The sequence below is a fragment of the Ammospiza caudacuta genome, chromosome 1 (assembly GCF_027887145.1).
Source record: "Ammospiza caudacuta isolate bAmmCau1 chromosome 1, bAmmCau1.pri, whole genome shotgun sequence".
NCBI lineage: Eukaryota > Metazoa > Chordata > Aves > Passeriformes > Passerellidae > Ammospiza > Ammospiza caudacuta.
Genome location: NC_080593.1, coordinates 25,587,374 through 25,606,763, shown reverse-complemented (window position 1 = coordinate 25,606,763; position 19,390 = coordinate 25,587,374). Strand labels below are relative to the sequence as shown.

At 41.3% G+C, this 19,390-nt stretch overlaps 1 protein-coding gene across 4 annotated transcripts in view; it reads right to left on the bottom strand.

Moving 5' to 3' along the window:
- The window catches only part of DYNC1I1 (dynein cytoplasmic 1 intermediate chain 1), a 186,439-nt gene that overhangs the window by 43,809 nt on the left and 123,240 nt on the right, over positions 1-19,390 (bottom strand). For all 4 annotated transcript variants that reach the window (XM_058825604.1, XM_058825619.1, XM_058825626.1 and 1 more), the window contains exons 11-12: positions 4,335-4,481; positions 11-124 (exon numbers count right to left, since the gene is read on the bottom strand). In XM_058825604.1, the coding sequence (XP_058681587.1) occupies positions 11-124; positions 4,335-4,481 (261 nt within the window). The remainder of the gene's footprint in view (positions 1-10; positions 125-4,334; positions 4,482-19,390) is intronic.

Below are 19,390 nucleotides of genomic sequence, written 5' to 3'. Positions count from 1 at the left end.
ACAAACCCACCTGTGGAGTTGAGAGCATGTCCAGGCTCCAGGAGCACATTTTGCCATCCGTAGAGACAGTAATAAGATTGTGTGCATTCTGTGTTCCAACTACATTCACACAATACACAGGATGCTGAAAACACAGAACACTGCAAGTCAGAGAGCCATACTTACACTTTCACAAACAAATTTCTAATGTCTCGTATGTTATTTTAAAGAATGATTAAGTAGTCTCACAATGCCTGGAAAATATAAGACTCAGCTTTTGCCAGATAGGAATTGTTTTGGTTGGGTTTTTGTGTTTCTTTTTCATTTAAATTTTAAGAAGTTTGTTATGGAGGTGGAAATGTTTTCAAAGTTTAATTTTCCTCATAATAAAACAGCCCAGCTGAGTAATGCTGTGAAAATACAGAATTATGTGGATGAGATTTCACCCACAGGGACATGTATCATTCTACTGATGGCTTTTGACACTGAAAATAACCAGCAGAAAGAGGAAAACTGTCCAAGCGGAATAAAAATGAAAATTTTATTCAAGAAAACAGCTGCATAAAACTTGAACTCTGTCAGAATTTGGCTTGCATGCTAAATATTTGCAAATGTACTCCAGTTGAAGAACATGAGCAAACCCATCAATGTTCTTCAGCATTGGCCAACACACCTTTTAAAATCTGTCATTATAAGTGGGGAGTGACTAGATTTAGGGTGTTACACCTGGTTCACCATCCTGCAGTCATTCCATGGAGGCTGAATTCCAGTTAGTATGCCTAATGAAATGTGGCCTATTCCTTTTCCAAGGAGCCTGGTAACACTTTGAGCCTGAAATGTCATCTGGTATCTGATGGTGACATGTGAGGGATGGGTCAAGTTCAGCAATCTCCAGAGTGAAAAATCAGTCAGACTGAACAATAAGATTTAATTTCCTTTGACCAGTACAAGTGGTACTGCTAAATTAACGGTTAGAAATATACAAAAGTCAAGCAAATAAAAATTTAATTTTTCTGCAGCGTTTACCAATAAATAGAAGACCTGCATCCCCAGAAAGAAAAAATAAAATTTTCTCTAATACTTTGCTTAATTAAAGAAAATTAGGACCAACTTGCAAGAGATCCCCATGGAGCTTCTAGGCAACTCGATGTAGTGTCAGGAATGTAGCATTTGGTCCTGCTGAAAGGAATGGCAGAACTGCCACTTACATCAAGATCCAGCTGCAGGTCATCTACCCCGTCAGTGGGGAATGGCAGAAATCCCCAAGAGCTCTGGCTCACTCTCAGGTCTGATACCTGAGTGGGCCCAGTAAATGTCCCCTCTCCAAGAGCAAAAGGTGCAGCACCTGTACAAACAGTGCTTGTGCCCACAGTGAGATGGATGCTGCTGAAATAGTTCCTTGTGCTTGGAGGCAACCTGTACACACCAGTAAGTCACAAGGTCCATTTGATGCCAACTTTTTTCTCTCTCTCAAGACTGTCAGGCACTTGATTTCTCCCTGATCATCAAATGCTCCCCAACTGGTCCCTCACATGTGTCTCACACTATTGCCCTCATATCATGGACCTTCTTGCTGCTTAGTGTAAGCTAATGACCCCAGTGCTGAACATGATTACTGCATGCTGATGTGTGAAATACATACAGAGCAATTTTTTTCATGGGCTTCTGACCTCCAGTAGACCAAACAGACAGAGTAGGTGGGAGGAAGCCACAGCAAGTAGTGGAATATCTAAAATATTTAGTGGGGGAGAAAGAGTGAGCCTTGTCTTTCCAGCAGCACCTCAGTGTGTCAGGCCTGGCTTTAATCAGAGCTACCAGCCATCAATTTCATGCACAATAAAACTCATGGCAGAAATGAAAAGATGTAAAGAAAGCAGATGAAAAAGACAACCAACTGTATGTAACAGAAAGTCTAAACAGGCTCCTTCCTTTCAAAGGGTTGCTGCCAGCTTGCTTTTATTTATCTTGGAAATGAAATCATCATGCAAAAAGGTTTTGTCTTAATTAAAATTTCCTGTTGTCCCAAGTGCAGATGTGTGGTGGGTGTGAAAGGAAATTAGTGAGTAAGCTGTGGGTAGAATTCTGTTTCCTGGTGAATCCAGGCAGTAATCAGTGATACTAAATTTCAGGAAGGTTTAAGTCAGGGAAAACAACACGATCTATCTGTTTCAAATAAACAAAGCAAGAGAAAGAAAAGAGAAAAATCCTTTTTTCACATGCAGCATGAGTTCAAATTATAAAAAGACTATTCAGCTCACGTATCTAGCAGTACAAAAAGTAACATTGCTAATGCAGTGTTGTCTTAATTTAATTTTTTTTTTCTTGGCAGCAAGGATTCAAGCCAGCGTTTTGCAACCAGGATCTCATTTACAATTTATATAAGTAATTCCTATGTACAGATATAAAGTAAGCAACTCTTATTGTAAAATCTGAGCACTCCTTTAAACATCATATTTCCTCCTCATGTTAGACTGTGTAAACACTTTCTTATACCAATCCATGACAGCACATAAAGTGCCCATCCATGACTGAAAGTAATTTATTTATATTATTCAAAAGGAAAACATTACATTTTGTTCTACTGCAATAATAAAACTGTTTTAATATATAATTCCAGGAGGTACAATTTTGCCTTAAATTATTTTTGAGTGTAAACAAATTACTTCCCATTAATCTTTGCTTTTCCACTAGATTTTGAGTCCCAGTTGTTCAATTTTCAGTGACAGTCAGCTTCTTGCCACTAGTTTTCTGGTCTGCTACATCTCTAAATTGCACTTCCAGGAGAGACTGTTTCTTTTTATGCAGATTGAACAACATTACTGGCAACACAATGAGCAAAAACATTAGGGAAATGAAAAGCAATGTTGAAGTTGCACCCCATGGCACAGATCATTAGATAATTACATCAACATTCATGATAGTGGAAATTTAGGGAACAACATTTGTATTGCCTGGCCCACTAAGCATATCTGTGCACACCTGTAATTTTTAATATAAGAGACTTGCAATCATAATACTGGCCCCATACTGAATCTTCAGCAGTAATTCACATGGCATGGCTTCTGGAGCTGTCTTTTAACTCCAGGGATTATGTTGTCACAGTCAACTGAAAGCTGAACCTTGATCTGCAAATTCCAAACATTAGAATCACAGAATTGTAAAAGCTGGAGCTGCAAAAGTACTATCACTTTGTCTGAACCTTCAATCTGCTAGAACAAGATTATCGTCTTATCTCTCAGAGTGCTTTGTCGAGTTCAGTTCCCTATGTTACAGAAAATGTGTGGTTTTCTGCACCCTTATATCATACTTTTGCATTTTTCTCCTCCTTTCTACTGTCCACTCAGGAATTGCCCAATGCTCGCTCCCAGCATGAGCTACTCCACCTTCAATCTCTCCTGAAGAGGCTGCCCATGCCCAGACTCGGGAGGAGGAGAATGCACAAGGTGTTTGTGCAGGATGGCTGGATGTCAGTGCCACAGCAGAGTGAGGACACTTTAGCAGGCAACCCAGGCTTGTCTCCTCCTCCTCCAGCACAATATGAGTACTCTGCAGTGTAAGAGACTCTCCCATCACAGACATCATCCTTGTATCACACACAAAGTCTCTTCTTTCTCAGGCATTTGGTGTTACTGCTCTGCCCATTCATCTCCCAGGCATCACTAGAGCCCATTGCCACCATCAATAATTATCTGTAAGTACCTGTGTGTGTCAGCAAAATGTTCTCCTGCATCATTCCATTGAAACAAACTCTCCCTCAGTGTGCAAACTCTGCCCTGTGGCCCTGTCTGGAGCAGAAGACCATGGCAGGGATTTATGTATTGCTCTGCAGAACAATACATAAATACATAAATACAAACAAACAGAAGCAAATTGCTCCACTTTTTCTGAGGGCACCAATGTCTACTTACAGGAATCCACTTTGAGACCTTCATAGGTGCCTTATCTGGTTCAAAGGAGAAATTTGTGTACACCAAGACAACAATAATGACTTGAATTGCCTGCCACATCAGACTGAGAGACATACAGCCTTCACAGTGGTCTGGCTCTCTTTAGACAATGGGGACAAGAACTGCAGTGCCAGTGTGCTGGCACACAGGTGCCTCATTCACATGTTGTACTCAATCCTGCCCTCTTCCTTGGAAAGGAGAATAATGTCCTGACTTGATTGTACAATGTGTGATGATCAAACACTTACAAGAGGTGGTTGTTCATGTCTCAGATCTACTTTTTTCCCTTCAAGGACCACAATTCCATTTTCATCTGTGTGGCAACTAGCATTGCAGACCCAACATGGCAGCTGCCTTTCCCTGCTGACCATCTCCTCTAAGGAAAGGGGAGGTGGTTTTTATCCTTACCGTGTGAGCAGCAGCAGACAGGGGGGTTCTCTGAACTGGAGTGCGCCTGTGGCTGCGGTTATCCCACAGGACAATCTGGCCAGAGTATGTTCCTCCAACAACCAGGTTTGGGTGAAAGCGGGCAAAACAGACTGACATCACGGAGGACTGCAGGAAAAGAGGAGGAGAAGAGAGAGGTTACATGGTCAGCCATCTTCAGTTCTCTCCCAAGGGAAGCAAACTGTAATTAGCACTTTGTATTTTGGGAATCACTGTATGAACTTTATTCATGCTCCTTGCACACTAGTAATTCTACTAAAGCAACAGGACACATGCCAAGAACTAACTTTGACCCTAAAATGTGTTGTCCCATTGCTCCTAGGGAAAATTCAGGATGAGTCTGAGCATGATGCTAAAAACCTGAGATAATCTCTCCATGACAGTGATGGTCAAGCGCTTAATTTCTTTTCCAGAAGTGAGAACTTCAACTAACCAGATCCCAGCCAGAGAATGGCATCCTGGCCCATGACATCTCATCAGGGAGAGCTCTTCCACTCTTTCTTCCCTAAATTTTAATTCAGGCAGCTTGAGGCAAGCCTGTGGAAAAAACCCTCCGAAGTTCACCTCAAGGTGTGCTGACAAGCTGTGTCTCATTGTTGGGTCAATGACTGATTCCTCTACCAAGGTCTTCTAAGAACAAAGGGAACCATGCTTTACTTTACACTGTTTAAGCAGAACTGAGTTTTTCTTCATCCTAATGGCAGCTGAGTTATCTTTGTATATTTTCTTTAGCTGGGGATGCTTAGGAGCCAGGCCGGTGCGATGGGTCCCCTGGCTACCTGGTAGAGTGCCCCACAAGCCAGTATGGAGACTGTTATCTATCCCAACTACCACTTTTCAATGTCTTTAAAATAGTACAACAGCTGAAGTCTTCAAGGGAACAGTCCCCAGACCTTCATATGCCTACAAGCTTCAGCCAAGAGCAAGAAGCAGAAACTCCTTCAAGTCTTCCATGCTCTTCTTAAATAATAGATTTTTATTATATTATTTTATATAATTGGCCTGGATGTTATGTCTTTATTTTATGCAAATCTTTTTTAATATTTTAATGACTGGATATTTTGAAGTATTGGTATTCCTATCTAGGAACACACTTTTCCTGCTGACAAAGGATTAACTAAATTACCATATTTCATTTCCATAATAGCATGGCAGGCATTTCAGTAAACTTTGTTGAATTAGGAACACTGGAGCTGCCAAGCTGAACTAGACCCAGTGTCTACCTAGGTAATGGCCCTGTCTTTGGGAGATATGCATGGGGTTGTAAAACCTTTGACTTGGGCAGATGTGTTGCCTCCTTTTCCTACTGCTCCTCATGAGGATTTCCAGTGGCTAGAGACTGATTTGAACTCACAAGAGACTTGAAACCCCTTCTGATAAGGCTAGAATTAATTATGCTAACTCTTGATGCCTATAACTAGGTTATTAAGAATAAAGTACAACGGGAAGTTTAAACAGTTTTTACTGAATTAATGTGGCTGCCTGATATAAATTGTTTAAAGCCAGATTATATGCTAAGAGAACTTAATAGACACACTTACAGCATACAGCAGTATATTCATTACTGGGGTTTTTTGACCTGATAAGATAATCAAGACAATGAAAAAAGCTGCAATTCCCTTTTTTCTTCCCCACTCTCTCTGGATACTCCTGGCTTTTCACTTGACATCTTTATACTTTCCCCTCTTGACTAACGCTTCTGCATACATTTCTTTTTTGTTATATGGTCTAGCACCTAAGGACTAGACAATTAGTGTACATAAATGCCTATTTTAGTCTGTAAAAAGTCCCTATTTTAGTCTGTATCTAAGTGCTTGAGCAGAGCAATTCCATTTTGGTCAGTCATCACCATGAGAGGTAGCTTCCAAACACCATTTCCAAAGGACCTAGCTTTACAGAAAAGAAACTCCACCCCTAAGGAACAGGATGTTGGTACTGTTAAAAGGGATTAAGACTCAGCTACACTGCAGCTGCCATCCAGTTTCCACAGATTTTCCCCACACTATAATTAAAACGACCCTACAGCACATGTTCTACATTTTATCTCTTTGTTTAATGGCTTCGTGAGTTGTTTTAATCAACCCCTCTCATTCCTTATAACTAAGCTGACAGATATTCTTACATGAAGTGAAATAGCCAGATGATTTTAAAATAGTACAGCTCCACCACTGGGTACACCCCACAGCAGCTACAAGGCTCCACATGTATTTTAAGAAACCCCAATTCGAACAGCCATTCCACAACAAAGTTCCCAAGTTTGTCCCAAACAAACTTGTGAGACTCTGAAGGAGGGCAAAGAAGCCAAGTGGACAGTGTATTTTTAAAAGTTCTGCTTTCGTGGTTAGCATGTTTTTGCATTTAGAATGCCAGAATACAGTTGAATGGTCAGGATATAAACTGCTAAAGTGTGTTTTTCATAAAGTTCAAAAATAACCTACAGACATGACACAGACTTGAGCTCTCTGCACTGCTTCTAGTTTTACATCTCCCTCCAAAGCACCTTGCAGTCTTCAAAAGGTGAAATGTTCACATCTTTTTAATTATGTCAGTATTATTTTTCTATCCAATAAAAAATTCTGTCAAATATTAGAATTTAACAATTTAAGGACTCCATTCCATAGCACTTAATACAGTGATTATTGTCTTAAAATTAATGGCAGTACTCAGATGAGTAAGGGCTGTAAGATTAAGCCCATTCATTTAACAACTTGAAAAGCATTCATTTCTTAGTCTTAATGGGAGAGAGTGGCTGACAGGTCTCCAGTCTGTCTGAACAGCTCTGTGCTCAAGGACAGCAGCAGAAACCATTCCCTGTAAGCCTCTTCTGCCCCCAGGCTGCCTCTTGTTTGCCTGTTCAAGTAGTCTTGCTCCTCTGAAACAGCTTTGCCAACGACTTCAAAGGGTGAGGAACCAGCACATGGTCAGGTTTTTAAAATAACAGCATATCCTTGGTTGCACTCCTGCCACACCCTTCTAGGGAAATCTCATGGCACTTTCCAATAGCAATGGTAGAGCTTCCCAGTTTTTCAGTTAGGGACATTTTATACTGTAGGTGCTTAGTTACCTGTTGCAGAGGACAGAAGCAGCTAGTTTCACAGTATATGGCAACAGCACGTAAATAAATGTAGAAGGAATCATGTCAGAAAGAATTCCACAGGGAGTTTAGTGTTCATAGCAGAGAAGCAGCATTTAAGGCCAGGAGATTCTCAGCATTATCTTTTTATGGGTGCCACAAAGCACCAGTCTGAGCAACTGTCGGGACCCACAAGAGACAGGCAAAATCGGAGTGTCTGGTCATCTGCATTCCTCTGAATTGCACTGTGCACTGAATCACTTCATTATTTATTTCAGCCTAGTGCTCAGGTGTTTTCTCCCTCTGTGCAAATACAGCCTACTGGGTTTTGCTTTTTCTGTCTCTCCTTAGCTTTCTCAATGCCCTTACTAAAGTATTTCTGGTGCTTCTGGCCTTATGATATTCCACTCAGATGTTGTACTCTCAGTGGGGCCACGATACTGGTGCTGCTGCCTCTTCCCCTGTGCATGCTCTGCCTCCAAGGGCCAGAGGGGGAAACCTGAGTTAGTTCCATGTGGGAGCATTGACCAAGCATAAGAGAGAGCTCAGGCTGCCAAACCTGGGGATTTTGCCCGGCAAACAGGCAATCCTGGTTCTCAAATACTAAAGCTTCTGCTCCCAGCTGCTGCAAGTACTGCACTGAAAACATAATTAAGAAACAAATCATGAGATGTCCATTTGTTACAGCAAAGAGAGGGCTGGGCCTCACAAACTGCCCAGGCCTTGGAGAGGGCTGCAGTTGGGGGGAGGAAGGCAGCACCCTTTGCCCCCTGCCTTGGTGTGGGGTCAGGTCATCTCAGCCCATGGGGAGGAGTACTGTGGAGCACGGCTCCACATGATACCCTTTTGTTCATCAGTCCTGCTCTGCCTCCCTGCTCCTTCCCTCTCTCCTTCCCCGCTAAAGCACTGATCCAAACAGGCCCCCAGCCCTCTTCAAGTGGCTGGCAAAGCTGTTTTTTATTTTAGAAGCTTAATACAGCCCAGATTTGGATTAATTATGGCATATCCCGTCAACCACAGGTACACGTGCTTGGGACAGACAGACATTTAGCTTCTCCCTATTGAGAAGCCTGACCTCAGTACCCACATGTGATGTGTGCAAGGCCCTGGAGACTCAGCTGTCTCTGCTCATGTCCATACGCTCCGATGGCACTCTGCCCAGCCACCAGTCAAACAAGTTCACAAAGGCCTGGGTGCTAAATAATAATAACTCTCCATAGGCTGACTACTGCCTTCAGCCAGACCTATTCTGCAGGAAACCACCCCCGGAGCCAGCATTGCCATACTGGTGCCATATGCCTACGCCTGACACCAGATGTAGTTCAAAACAATACTTTGTCAGTGGGAAGAAGCAATCCGAGGAGTTCACAGGGATTTCTAGGCTCCAGAAGACCAGGTTATATTGCAGCAGGCTCTCAGGAAGCTCCTGGGTGGATTTTCTAGCTGAGCACATGCATGTGAAAAAGCACTACCATCAGTGGCATGCTGCTGTGGGTCACTGTGACACAGACAACTGCAGGCAATGAAATCAACTGCAGCTGAGTTCATAGAATCATAGAATATGCAGAGCTGGAAGTGAACCATCAGGATCATCGAGTCCAACTCCTGCACAGGACCCATTAAGACTCCCCATGTGCTGAGAGCCTTGTCCAAACACTTCTTGAACTCTGTCAGGCTTGGTGCTGTAAGACTTTCCTGGGGAAGCTTGTTCCAGTGCTGAATTGCCTTCTGAGTGAAAAACCTTCTCCTGATATCCAATATAAATTCCTCCTGATGCAGTTTCATGCCTTTTCCTTGAGTTCTGTCACTGGTTATCACAGAGAAGAGATCAGTACTTGTCCCTCCTCTACCCCTCATTAGGAAGTTGTGACTGCCACATGACCTCAGCTGCTCCTCATATGGCTTCCCCTCCACACCCTTCAGCATCCTCATGGTCTTCCTTTGGGCACTCTCTAACAGCTTAATGTCTTTTTTATATTGTGACACCCAAAATGTTCACACATTATTCAAGGTGAGGCCATCCCAGAGCAAAGCAGGACAATCCCCTCCCTTGCCTGGCTGGTGATTCTGTGCCTGATGCACCCCAGGACACAGTTGGGCCTCTTGCTGAAGTGGCAGATCCTTTTCTGTGTTTGAGGGACTGAGAGTGGAGGGACAAAGCTGTGGTAGTGCTCCTTAGCTAAAACCATGAAAAGGTGCCGTACTCAGAGTCCTTCATCCATAGGAACTGAAGAACAGGGACTGAATCACTGATCACGTATGTCTGCACTCCTGAGGAACAAATAAATAAAGAGGAAGGCCAGAAGTACACAAGCAACTTACTGATAACCTTTTGTTCTCAGTCCTGCTCATCAAGAGCAGCATTTACAGAGTCTAAGCACTCACAATCCCTCTGAGAGCTGCCCAACCTTCTTCTGACCAGGCAGTCAGGAGACCTTTTCATTCCTCCATTGCTATACACACATTGCTATATCTGGTCCCCTATGTCATAGGGATGATATAGTTCAACTGCAAATGTGGATTAAAACCATCATCTAGAAATAAAACAGAAACTGAATTATTAAATAAAGCCATTTTTTCGTGACCAGTCATGGACTGAGAATAATCATGGAAAGTAGCAGTATCAGATCTGAGCACTTTCTCTGATTTAGGGACATTTCTCTGGTTTTTCATCACAAAAGGTGTGAGATATCTTGAAAGAGGCAACTTTAGGTGACTTTGCTTTGGCTGCTGAGATACCTGGTATTGTACACTGAAATAGAGCCTGTGCTCCTTCCAAGAGTCCTGTTTGTTTTTAGTACCTGCTATTGTGAGTTTGGATATTTCTGTGTTTCATATAACTGTCTAAGTATAATTAGTAGTAATAAGAAAACAGCAGAGAGAATAGCAACAGAATTATAGCTGGTTTTGAAATTAAATTTGAAAAGGAAGTTAAAATATTATTTATGCGTACAAAAACCTGCACCAAAGAGGTAACCTCTTAATTCTAAAAGCTTCAAATTCCAAGACTTCTGCTCCTCTCCAACTGTCTTCCTATTAAACTATGAAACAACATTGGAAAGATTTTGTGCTGGAGATTATTTGCGGTACCATACAAGATTCATCTCTACTAAAAATAAAATAAAAGCAGTTGACATCCTTCACATATTAAAAAATAAATAAATAAAAGCCAACAAACACTTCTTCAAACCAAATGTCAGAACTCTGTTTAATTAAAAAAAGGAAGTTTATACTTGGTTATGGTGTGTGTCGACATCTACCCCTTTGATTTACAAGAGTATGGACGGGAAAGAACAGATTGCTTTATTCAAGAGAAAGAAAGGAGGGAGGGGGCCCAGTGTGACAGGAAAGAGTGTAGGCTGTATTAACTTCAGTGCTTGTTAAAACATGAAGGATTAATGGTAGAAAGGGAGGGAAGAATTGTGAATGTCTCCAGTTTAGGATCTTCAAAAATGTTTGGGGATTCTAAGAATGTCTCACCAGACCACATGAAAGCTGTTCAGAGAGACTCAGCCACACGACTGCTCTAAATCCAAAGCTGGTATTGCTCCACTTATACCATCAAACCAATGGAGCTGAAATGTAGCCACAAATTAAATTTATTTTTATTGAAAAAGTACTAAGTCCTTAAAAATAAGGAAAAGAGTATGTCAGGAAATGCAGCCTTTCTTAGCTGAGTTTACAGGGTAGGTAGCTCTGGCATCTAACCTCACTGCTGACATGTGAGTATTGCAGTAGAATGAGACACTCTGCCCAAGTCTGCAGAAAGGCAATATCCAGCCTTATGACTTCATTTTAAATAGAGCAGAAAGCTGGAGCTTTCTGCTTTCATCTCTGTAACTGCAGGTTCAGCCCATGTAACTACAGGAGCAAAATAATCAGGAGAAAAGTTCACAAGCTGCCTTTGCAAATGGGAATCTACACTTCAGCCCTTCTGCAAAGTGCATTTGCTGTTATTATTAATTCAGCAGGGTCATGGTGACTTGGAAAAACAGCAAAACTGCTTGCTGTATTGCAAATGCAGATAATCCCGACACTTCTCAAATTTAATATGGGGAGATCCTGTGCGCCTCTATCCATGACTGCAGTAAGGAGTCAATTCAGTAACCCTGAATTACTCCACACACATGCAGTGAGAATACCGTCTTTGCTGAGCACCATACTGTCTTTGTTAGACTGATGATGAGATGATTAAAGCCTGGAGAAATAAGGAGTAATTTCATAGCAACAGCACATCAAAATAAAGTTTTATTTCCCCCCAGCTTCTTAGATGCTAAGTACCCAAATATGTTTGTTTTTTCTGGTTAGGACCTGGCTGCTTATCAGATCTCAGGGTCAAACAATTAATGTCTGTGTGCTTGCATGCTGGAGAAGCAAACACTTCCTTGGTTTATCTATTTTATTTAGGTCATGATACTCTACAGTTATTCACAAGCACTCTTAAAAGTTTTGATTGAATTATTGACAAGTTTGAAGTGATGGGTCTTCACCACCCTCACAGGCCTGGAGCCTGAGGGCATGTGTCTCTGGGTGGAGCACAGAGACCTTCTGCCATCCCGGCTCATTCCAGGCTGTCCACAATTTGGAGCAGATGGTGAGTGTCAGCTTGGCAGTCTGGCATGCAGCTTGCAGGCAGCAGGGCTCATGCTTTGGCTGCTTTCAGCTCAGCATTAGCCAAAGGCTTCTGGACCAGAGCTGCTATACATGTAGGGTCATGGTGTCACTGCCTGCCGCCGCTGCTAACTATAGCTGCAAGTTTTGTGGCACAGAGACTACTTTATTATGATGGGCTTGTAACAAAATCCCTACTAAAACATCTCAGTCTGATGAAGGCCTCTAGAATTGAAAAACTTACTTGGTGCAATGGTTAGAAATGCCAGATAAGCATATTATTTTAAGCACTGCAAATGAAATCAGATCTAGAAAGGCACATACCCAAAACATCATGCAAACCAAAGCCTTCTGTAAGTGTTACAGTTAGCCAAGTCCTAAAGCATCTCTGAAGGTGAAGCCACTTCTATATAGCAATTACCTGGGGAACCTGGCTGTGAGGGACAAATCCAGGAATTTTGGTCACTCTTCCTGAGTTACTTCTGCATATTATCTCTTGGATATTATCTGATATAGAACATAGATGCAATCTTGGCAGTCAGCCCCATGCTCATAAAGTACCCCAGCCATTTGTCTAAACACTTTAGCTTCGTAATGGTGCACATTTGTCCAGGCAGAATCTCCTTCCTGCTGGAAGCAGGACCAGGCCTTAGGAGTGAGGTTTAAGAGTCCCTGTCCGGAGGTGTTCCCATCAAACACTATGCAGAAGCAGAAGAGATCCCCCAGAGACTGAGCTTAGGCTGGGATTTTGGTGTCCTGGACTCTCCTCATCACAGTGAAAGCACAACAGATAATCACTTGATGGCAAGTCCTGGAAATACCAGAGTCAGACTTTAGAGAGCCCACAGAGGTCACAAATTCCAGATCTGGAGAACAGGAATAGAAACATGAGTTATTCTCATGCTCTGGGTATGGTTTTGTGGTTTCTATGGCAGCAGTTCCTCAAACCAATGCATCTGATCAACCAAACTAAGTGAAGCCACTGATGAATTAGAAACCAGTACAGATGCTGCAAGAAGAATTATCTACAACTCAGCCTGTGAAGTTGGGTGTAGTAGTCACAGCTGCTTGTAAGAGAGTCACAGATAGTTCTCAAGTGTAGCACTGAGTCCAAACCCCCACAAGAAATTGAAAGGCCGTGAGAACCAAAGCACAGTCAGAAGATCAAACATATTGAACCAAGAATACCTTAAAGTCCCAGATGAAGAAAGAACTTAGTAAGTCCATCTTTTCTCAGAAGTCCATGAACTTAATTGTAATTAATTCTTCTAAGTTCTCCATTATTTTAATGACTCAAAAGCCTGCTTACAGCCAAGCAAATTGGTAAGTGCTTTCCTAAACAAGCAGTTTTTAAATTCAGGCCTTCTGAAAGCAAATGACCTTCATTCTGTGAGGAAAGAAGGACGCCCTCATGTTCAGATGGTCCTGGGAAGACTCCATAGACTTAGAGACAGTCTCAACCTAGCACTCTTCCACATCAATATCAAGCAGGGAAGGGAAAACAAGTATGAGCTGTCAGAGACAGACTCACTGAATTACCAGTGTTGGGAGGCGCATCTAGAGATTGTCTAGTCCAAGCCCTTGATCAGAGCAGGGTCAGCTGGAGCAGATTGTTGTTGATTGTGTGTGGCTGGGATTTGAACTGTCTCCATGGATGGAGACCCCATCATCAGCTCATGTTGAGTTTCTCATCAACCAACACCCCCAAGTCCTTTCTCACAGGGCTGCTCTCAATCCCTTCTCAGTCCAGCCTGTATTTGTGCTTACTGCCTCTCCCCAGGTGCAGGACCTTGCACTTGGCCTTGTTGAACCTCATGAGGCTCTCATGACCCACCTCTCAAGCCCATGGAAGTCCCTCTGGATGGCATCCCTTCCCTCCAGTGTGCCAGCTGAGCCACACAGCCTGGTGAGATCAGTGAACACACTGAGGGTGCTTCAATCCCACTGTCCACGTGTCTGATAAAGATGTTAAACAGTGCTGGTCCCAACCCTGACACCTGACACACCATTTATCCCTGGTCACCCCTTGGACACTGAGCCATTGACCACAACTCTTTGAGTGCAACCATCCAGCCAATTCCTTATTCACCAAGTGTTCCATCCATCAAATCCATGTCTCTCCAGTACAGAGACAAGGGTGTTGTACAAGACAAGGTGAAATTCTCTGCATGAGTCCAGGCAGATGATGTCAGTCATATTAAGACTAATAGACTTTTATATTTGCCCAAATCCATCACTTCACTGATGTACCTTTTATAAGCAGTGTCACTGTGTAACGGGAAATAACTTAAAATAATTGAAAATTAATTTAACATTGCACGTAGATGTGGAGATTGAGAGACTTAGAGGGACAAATAAACAGCTATCTAGTGGAAACACAGAAGATACCACAGGCAAGTCTGGATTTAAGAATGAGGGTGGAAACATTAATTATTTTCACACTGTTAATTTCTCCTACAGTAAATTACTGTAATTTACACTCTCATTCTAGTATCAGTAGTCTGATTCTGCACCCATAGAGCATTAGGAAGCAGCTAAGATCACAGAGGAATAAATGAAACCCATTATAGACAATTTTTAATTCCTCTTCCTCCAAGAAAACCTTAGTTTTCTTAAATTTCACATCCTGCTTTTGTCACCTGCAAGGCTATGCTCCTTGGTTTCTACAATTTTTTTCCATAAGTAGTCTTGTAGAGGAGGAAGGGTTGAGATAAGTGTTCTCCCGTCTCAGGGTGAAGCCTTAGTAACACTAAATCAACATAATTACACCATCTACGATTGCTGACTCTGGAGTATCAGAGGATGACTTCTTGCTCAAAAACCAGCACCCCTGGGTCATTCACTCACAACAGTGATGGGACATTTCACAATGCATCCTTATCCTGCCAGGAAGAATGGATTTATCCCAGAAAACTCATGTTAGTAGTTCTGCACAACTCCAATCCAAATTTGGCTTAGTAAATTTATTTAATAGACTGATAGATGCAAACATGAGATAGCAAATGTTAACCATGTTTTTCTCTCCATGAAATGACTGGTGATTTAGTGTATGTTCAAGAACAATATAGAACTGAAGTGGGATTGATATTTTTCTTAACTACAAAAAAATCGAACAGTGTTATAAGAGCAATCAAATTAATTAATCACAGGTCCTAACACACTCTGGCACATTTTGTCATAGCGATTATGAAAACACTCTGATCTCTCCAATATGACAAATTGTTAAAAGCATATTGCTTCTTCTATTTAGGACATTTGCTTGTCATTTTATGCTGAAATAAATGTACTTTAACTTTTCTTTCTCTTTGCCCCATGGGAAACATCTTCCAAGGATAATATCAGTATCTCAGCCACGTGGCACGTGCTTCTCCTTTCCCTTTGTGAGAAGCCAGGAGTGCTAATCATCATTAAATCAATGTTTTCCACATACAAAAGTTCTTTTTAAGGAAGTACTTGTCAGTCATTCAGCCATGGGGGCAGAGGGCGGAAAACTGTTGATTTTAGACTTAAGGCAGTGGACAGTTGTATCCTGGGCTGTAATGATGGATTCCTTGGTTTCTGGGGCCTTTTACAGCAATTTAGAAGAGTAACTGTTTTATATTTTTTGCCAGGTAACACAAAAAGAGGCTTCACTCCTCACATAGAGCTCCCACAGAGACAAAAATCATGAGGTGAAATAATTTTCTTGAATTTGGACCAAATGTACTCTTCATTGCAAGTAGTTTGCACTGAGAACAGTTACATAACCCAAACAGAAAAGTCATGCCTATGGCTGTTTATCCATCATTTGCAGTGCAGCTAGGGAATTGCATGGTATTTTACATCCTTTATGGAAAAAAATTCGGTGGAAGGATCTCAGTGACTTATTGATTTCACATCTGATCCTGCACTTCTTGTTCACCTAAAACCCTTTTAGCAATGGGAGTTTCAAATATACAAAAAATATTTAAAATGTAGTATTCATATCAGCAAAGGAAAATTGGGTTCTTTTTTCTCTTCCTTCCTTTTTACACTAGCTTATGTCGAAATGTAACCAAATCAACAACTTCTAAAACATAAAACAATCCCAGGAACAATTGCAGCATTGGATGATTTTTTTTTCTCTGCAATTTGGGATAGTGTGACAAATCTGCATTTTTTTATCAACAGAGATTTTCAAAGTTGAACGAATAATGTCATGTGTTTGTAAGTATCAATAATCTAAGCCATCTGCAAAGGAATGGTTTTGCAAAGCCATCTCTTTCAGGACACTGTGGATTTTGTCACTGCTTGAGGTTTTGGCAAACCATCAATATCACTATAATTTTCTCCTATGAAATATAGTTTTTTACAGAGTTTTTTTACAGAGTTTTTTTTTCCCTTAGCTAGCTAAAGTTTAAAAATATTGCATGTCTAACTCAGCAGAGTCAAAAGTTAGGCTTTCTCTGAATTGCATATTAGATGCCAGTAATTCAGAAAGATATTCAAGTTATCAGTGAAATAAGGAAACTTAAAAAAAACTTGAATGCTCACTGTATCAAGTAGCCAACATATTCTTTATATTTGGTCTGAAAGGAAGACTATGGAACTTAAGAAAGAGAAACAGCATCTTTAAGTACAGGGTCTTACAAATCCCTATTTTCACACTTAAAAAGAGCACAATGCTATTGCTAGTAGTGACAGTGTATCATTTAAGTGTATGATACCTACCCCCTCCAAAAAAGGCTTAGATGTGAGAACTGCCTGAAATTTTCTATCCAAGACAAGCAAAATTGTCACTTCCTAATTACTTGATTAATAATTGAAATCTCAGTTTCAAATGAGGAAGATGATCTGTGTTAAGCCTTGCTCTAAGCAAAGGAGCATTCTTTTGCTAGCAGATTTTGTATGTATAAACACAGTTCTGAAATAATTCAGAATGTTAACTACTAATAGGGGAACTACACCCACCTTTTGTAATAGCAGTCATTTCACAGACTGACATGGCTACAATTATTTTGTTATACAAATTGGCTTGTTGGGTGTGTCACTCTTCAGGGTTCTGTACAAGGCAGCAAGAGATCCAAGTCATCCTGGAAAAATCAACTTACAAAGGGTTTGTAAAGATACAGTTAAAACCCAAGGGAAGGTATGCAACTTCGTGACACCCCTTTAGTCTAAATAATGATGTTTGTTTGCTCTCTGACCTTGCCTGGAAGAAGGTTTCCTTCTCCCACTCTTGATAAAAAATATAATGATTTGAGTTTTGTGGAAATTAATCAGGTTTAAGAGATTTTAGGACTGAAAGGTGAAGGGCTATGTAGAAAACATGGCATACTTGGTTTTGAAGTGCAGGTGTTAGTGGATTCCATGCTAACAGCTGTGGCACTTCAGCAGTAAAGCAGGACTGGTGATTTTGGGACTGGCTAAGACATTGTGGCACCTGAGCCAGAATATACATTTTCACATTTTCAGTGCCTTTTCTGTCCTCCCCCAATTTAAATGATTTGACAGGAGACAGGAGACCATGGGGTCCTCTTTGTTCCCCTCTACAAATCTGCCGCATGCAGGTCTCTTCTCTCACCTAAGACATTAAAATAATTTCCAAGTACTACACTTAGCCTTCAGATGTGTGAGTTAACTTCTGCTGACTTACACACAATCTCCTCACAAGTATTGGGGCACTAATCTTAGGCCAAATTATAGATATTTCTAATCAACAAAGGCTAGAAGAGGTGTAGCCTCCAATGGGAGGAGCAAAAAACCACAAGTGGTATCAGCTGAGGACAGAGGGAAGAATCCAAAACCAAAGCCTAAGAGACAAGATGTGGGCTCTTGCTTACTGACATTTTCATGACACAAACTGTGCTCTGTATTTCCACATTCCAAACAGAAACATGGCAGAGGACAGAAATTTTGAAACAGGAACAGAGTAAGTATGTCCTTCTATCACAAGCTGTAGCTGAAACTCTTCTTCTCCCCCGGTCCTATAGTTAGAACTTCCCCCAAAATGTAATTCAAAATGGCACAACTATGCATCTGCATTAATTATTACAGTGAGCAGATAACCATGCAGGCACAAATGTATGAGCAACAGTGTCCCAAAGAAAAGGCAGAGCTTACACAGCTCCACCAAGATCATCCTACCGATGATGCACAGCAGGAAACAAAACTGAAATGAAGAGAAAATAGCACCTTTATCTCTGAAGAAGCCCCCCCTTGGTATGATTGGCAACATTTGGGTCTGTGTTACAAAAGTCAGCGATGAATTTGGGAGCCTGGGTGCTGAGGTATTCCCACTGCGACAGCTGTCTCAGTATCTTCACAGGCAGACAGTCAGAGGCCCAATTAGCAGTGAACTACTATGAAAAAAGGAGGAATCTGATTCATGTTTAGGATCATAGGGTCATGGGGAAATTCAGGCTGGAAAAAACTTTCTCTTCCAAAGAAGGGATTTGTGGTTTTTTTGGGAAAATTTGCAGTCAGCTCAGAACCATATGTCTTCTTTGACATTTGTAGCCCTTTAAAGACTGATCACAGGTACCCTCTCTCACAAGAAACTGAGTAATTAGGTAAGTCAGCTTTGGAATTGGACATGCTGGATTTTTGGATTGATTTTACTTGGGAAAGTTTGTGAAGCTTAGAGAGAGTTCCGGGTCTTTCATTTCTTGTACGTCTCTGAAGACCTGAATCAAATCTTTGCTTGAAACTTAGTGCTTACAAGGTGAGGAAGTTTTTGTGGAAAAGCACCAATATAACTAGAAGAGAAAATTTTCTTCATTTTTTAAGTGTTCCAACCATACTTTATGGACTTTCCTAAATTTCTTGTAGTATTTCTTTTCTTTAGAAGCTCTGGAGGGACTGAGCTCTAGTCTGGCTGCCGCAGAGAAGGAAAGTCAAGGACAAGAGGAAAAGGAGGATATTAGTCATTCAGGCTTTTACCTCAGCCTGTTCCACTCACAAGTCTTGTGGATTTGGGCACCCAGCACCTTTAGAAGGCAGGCTGCTGGAGCAAAAGGCACATCTGAAGGAATTTATGTTGATTTTGAAAGAGCAGACAACAACAAAGAAACCAGATCAGGAAAAAAATAAGGCAACTCTGGCCAATATCAGCCACTAAATATAGCCTTTCACTTCCCTCAATGCATCTAATTCTAAGATATGCATTTATGACTCCATCTATTTAGTTGAAAAGGGAAAGACCACACCAGGATAAGCAATGAAGAGTGGTCAAACACATAACTTAATGGCAGTGTATGGAAGCCACTACAAAAAAGCTAGGGGGGAATGAAACATTTTGTGGTGCAGCTGAGTAGCTGATTTCTGTACCCAATCCACCAATATTTTCCAAGCATGGACATCTTTTCTTGAAATT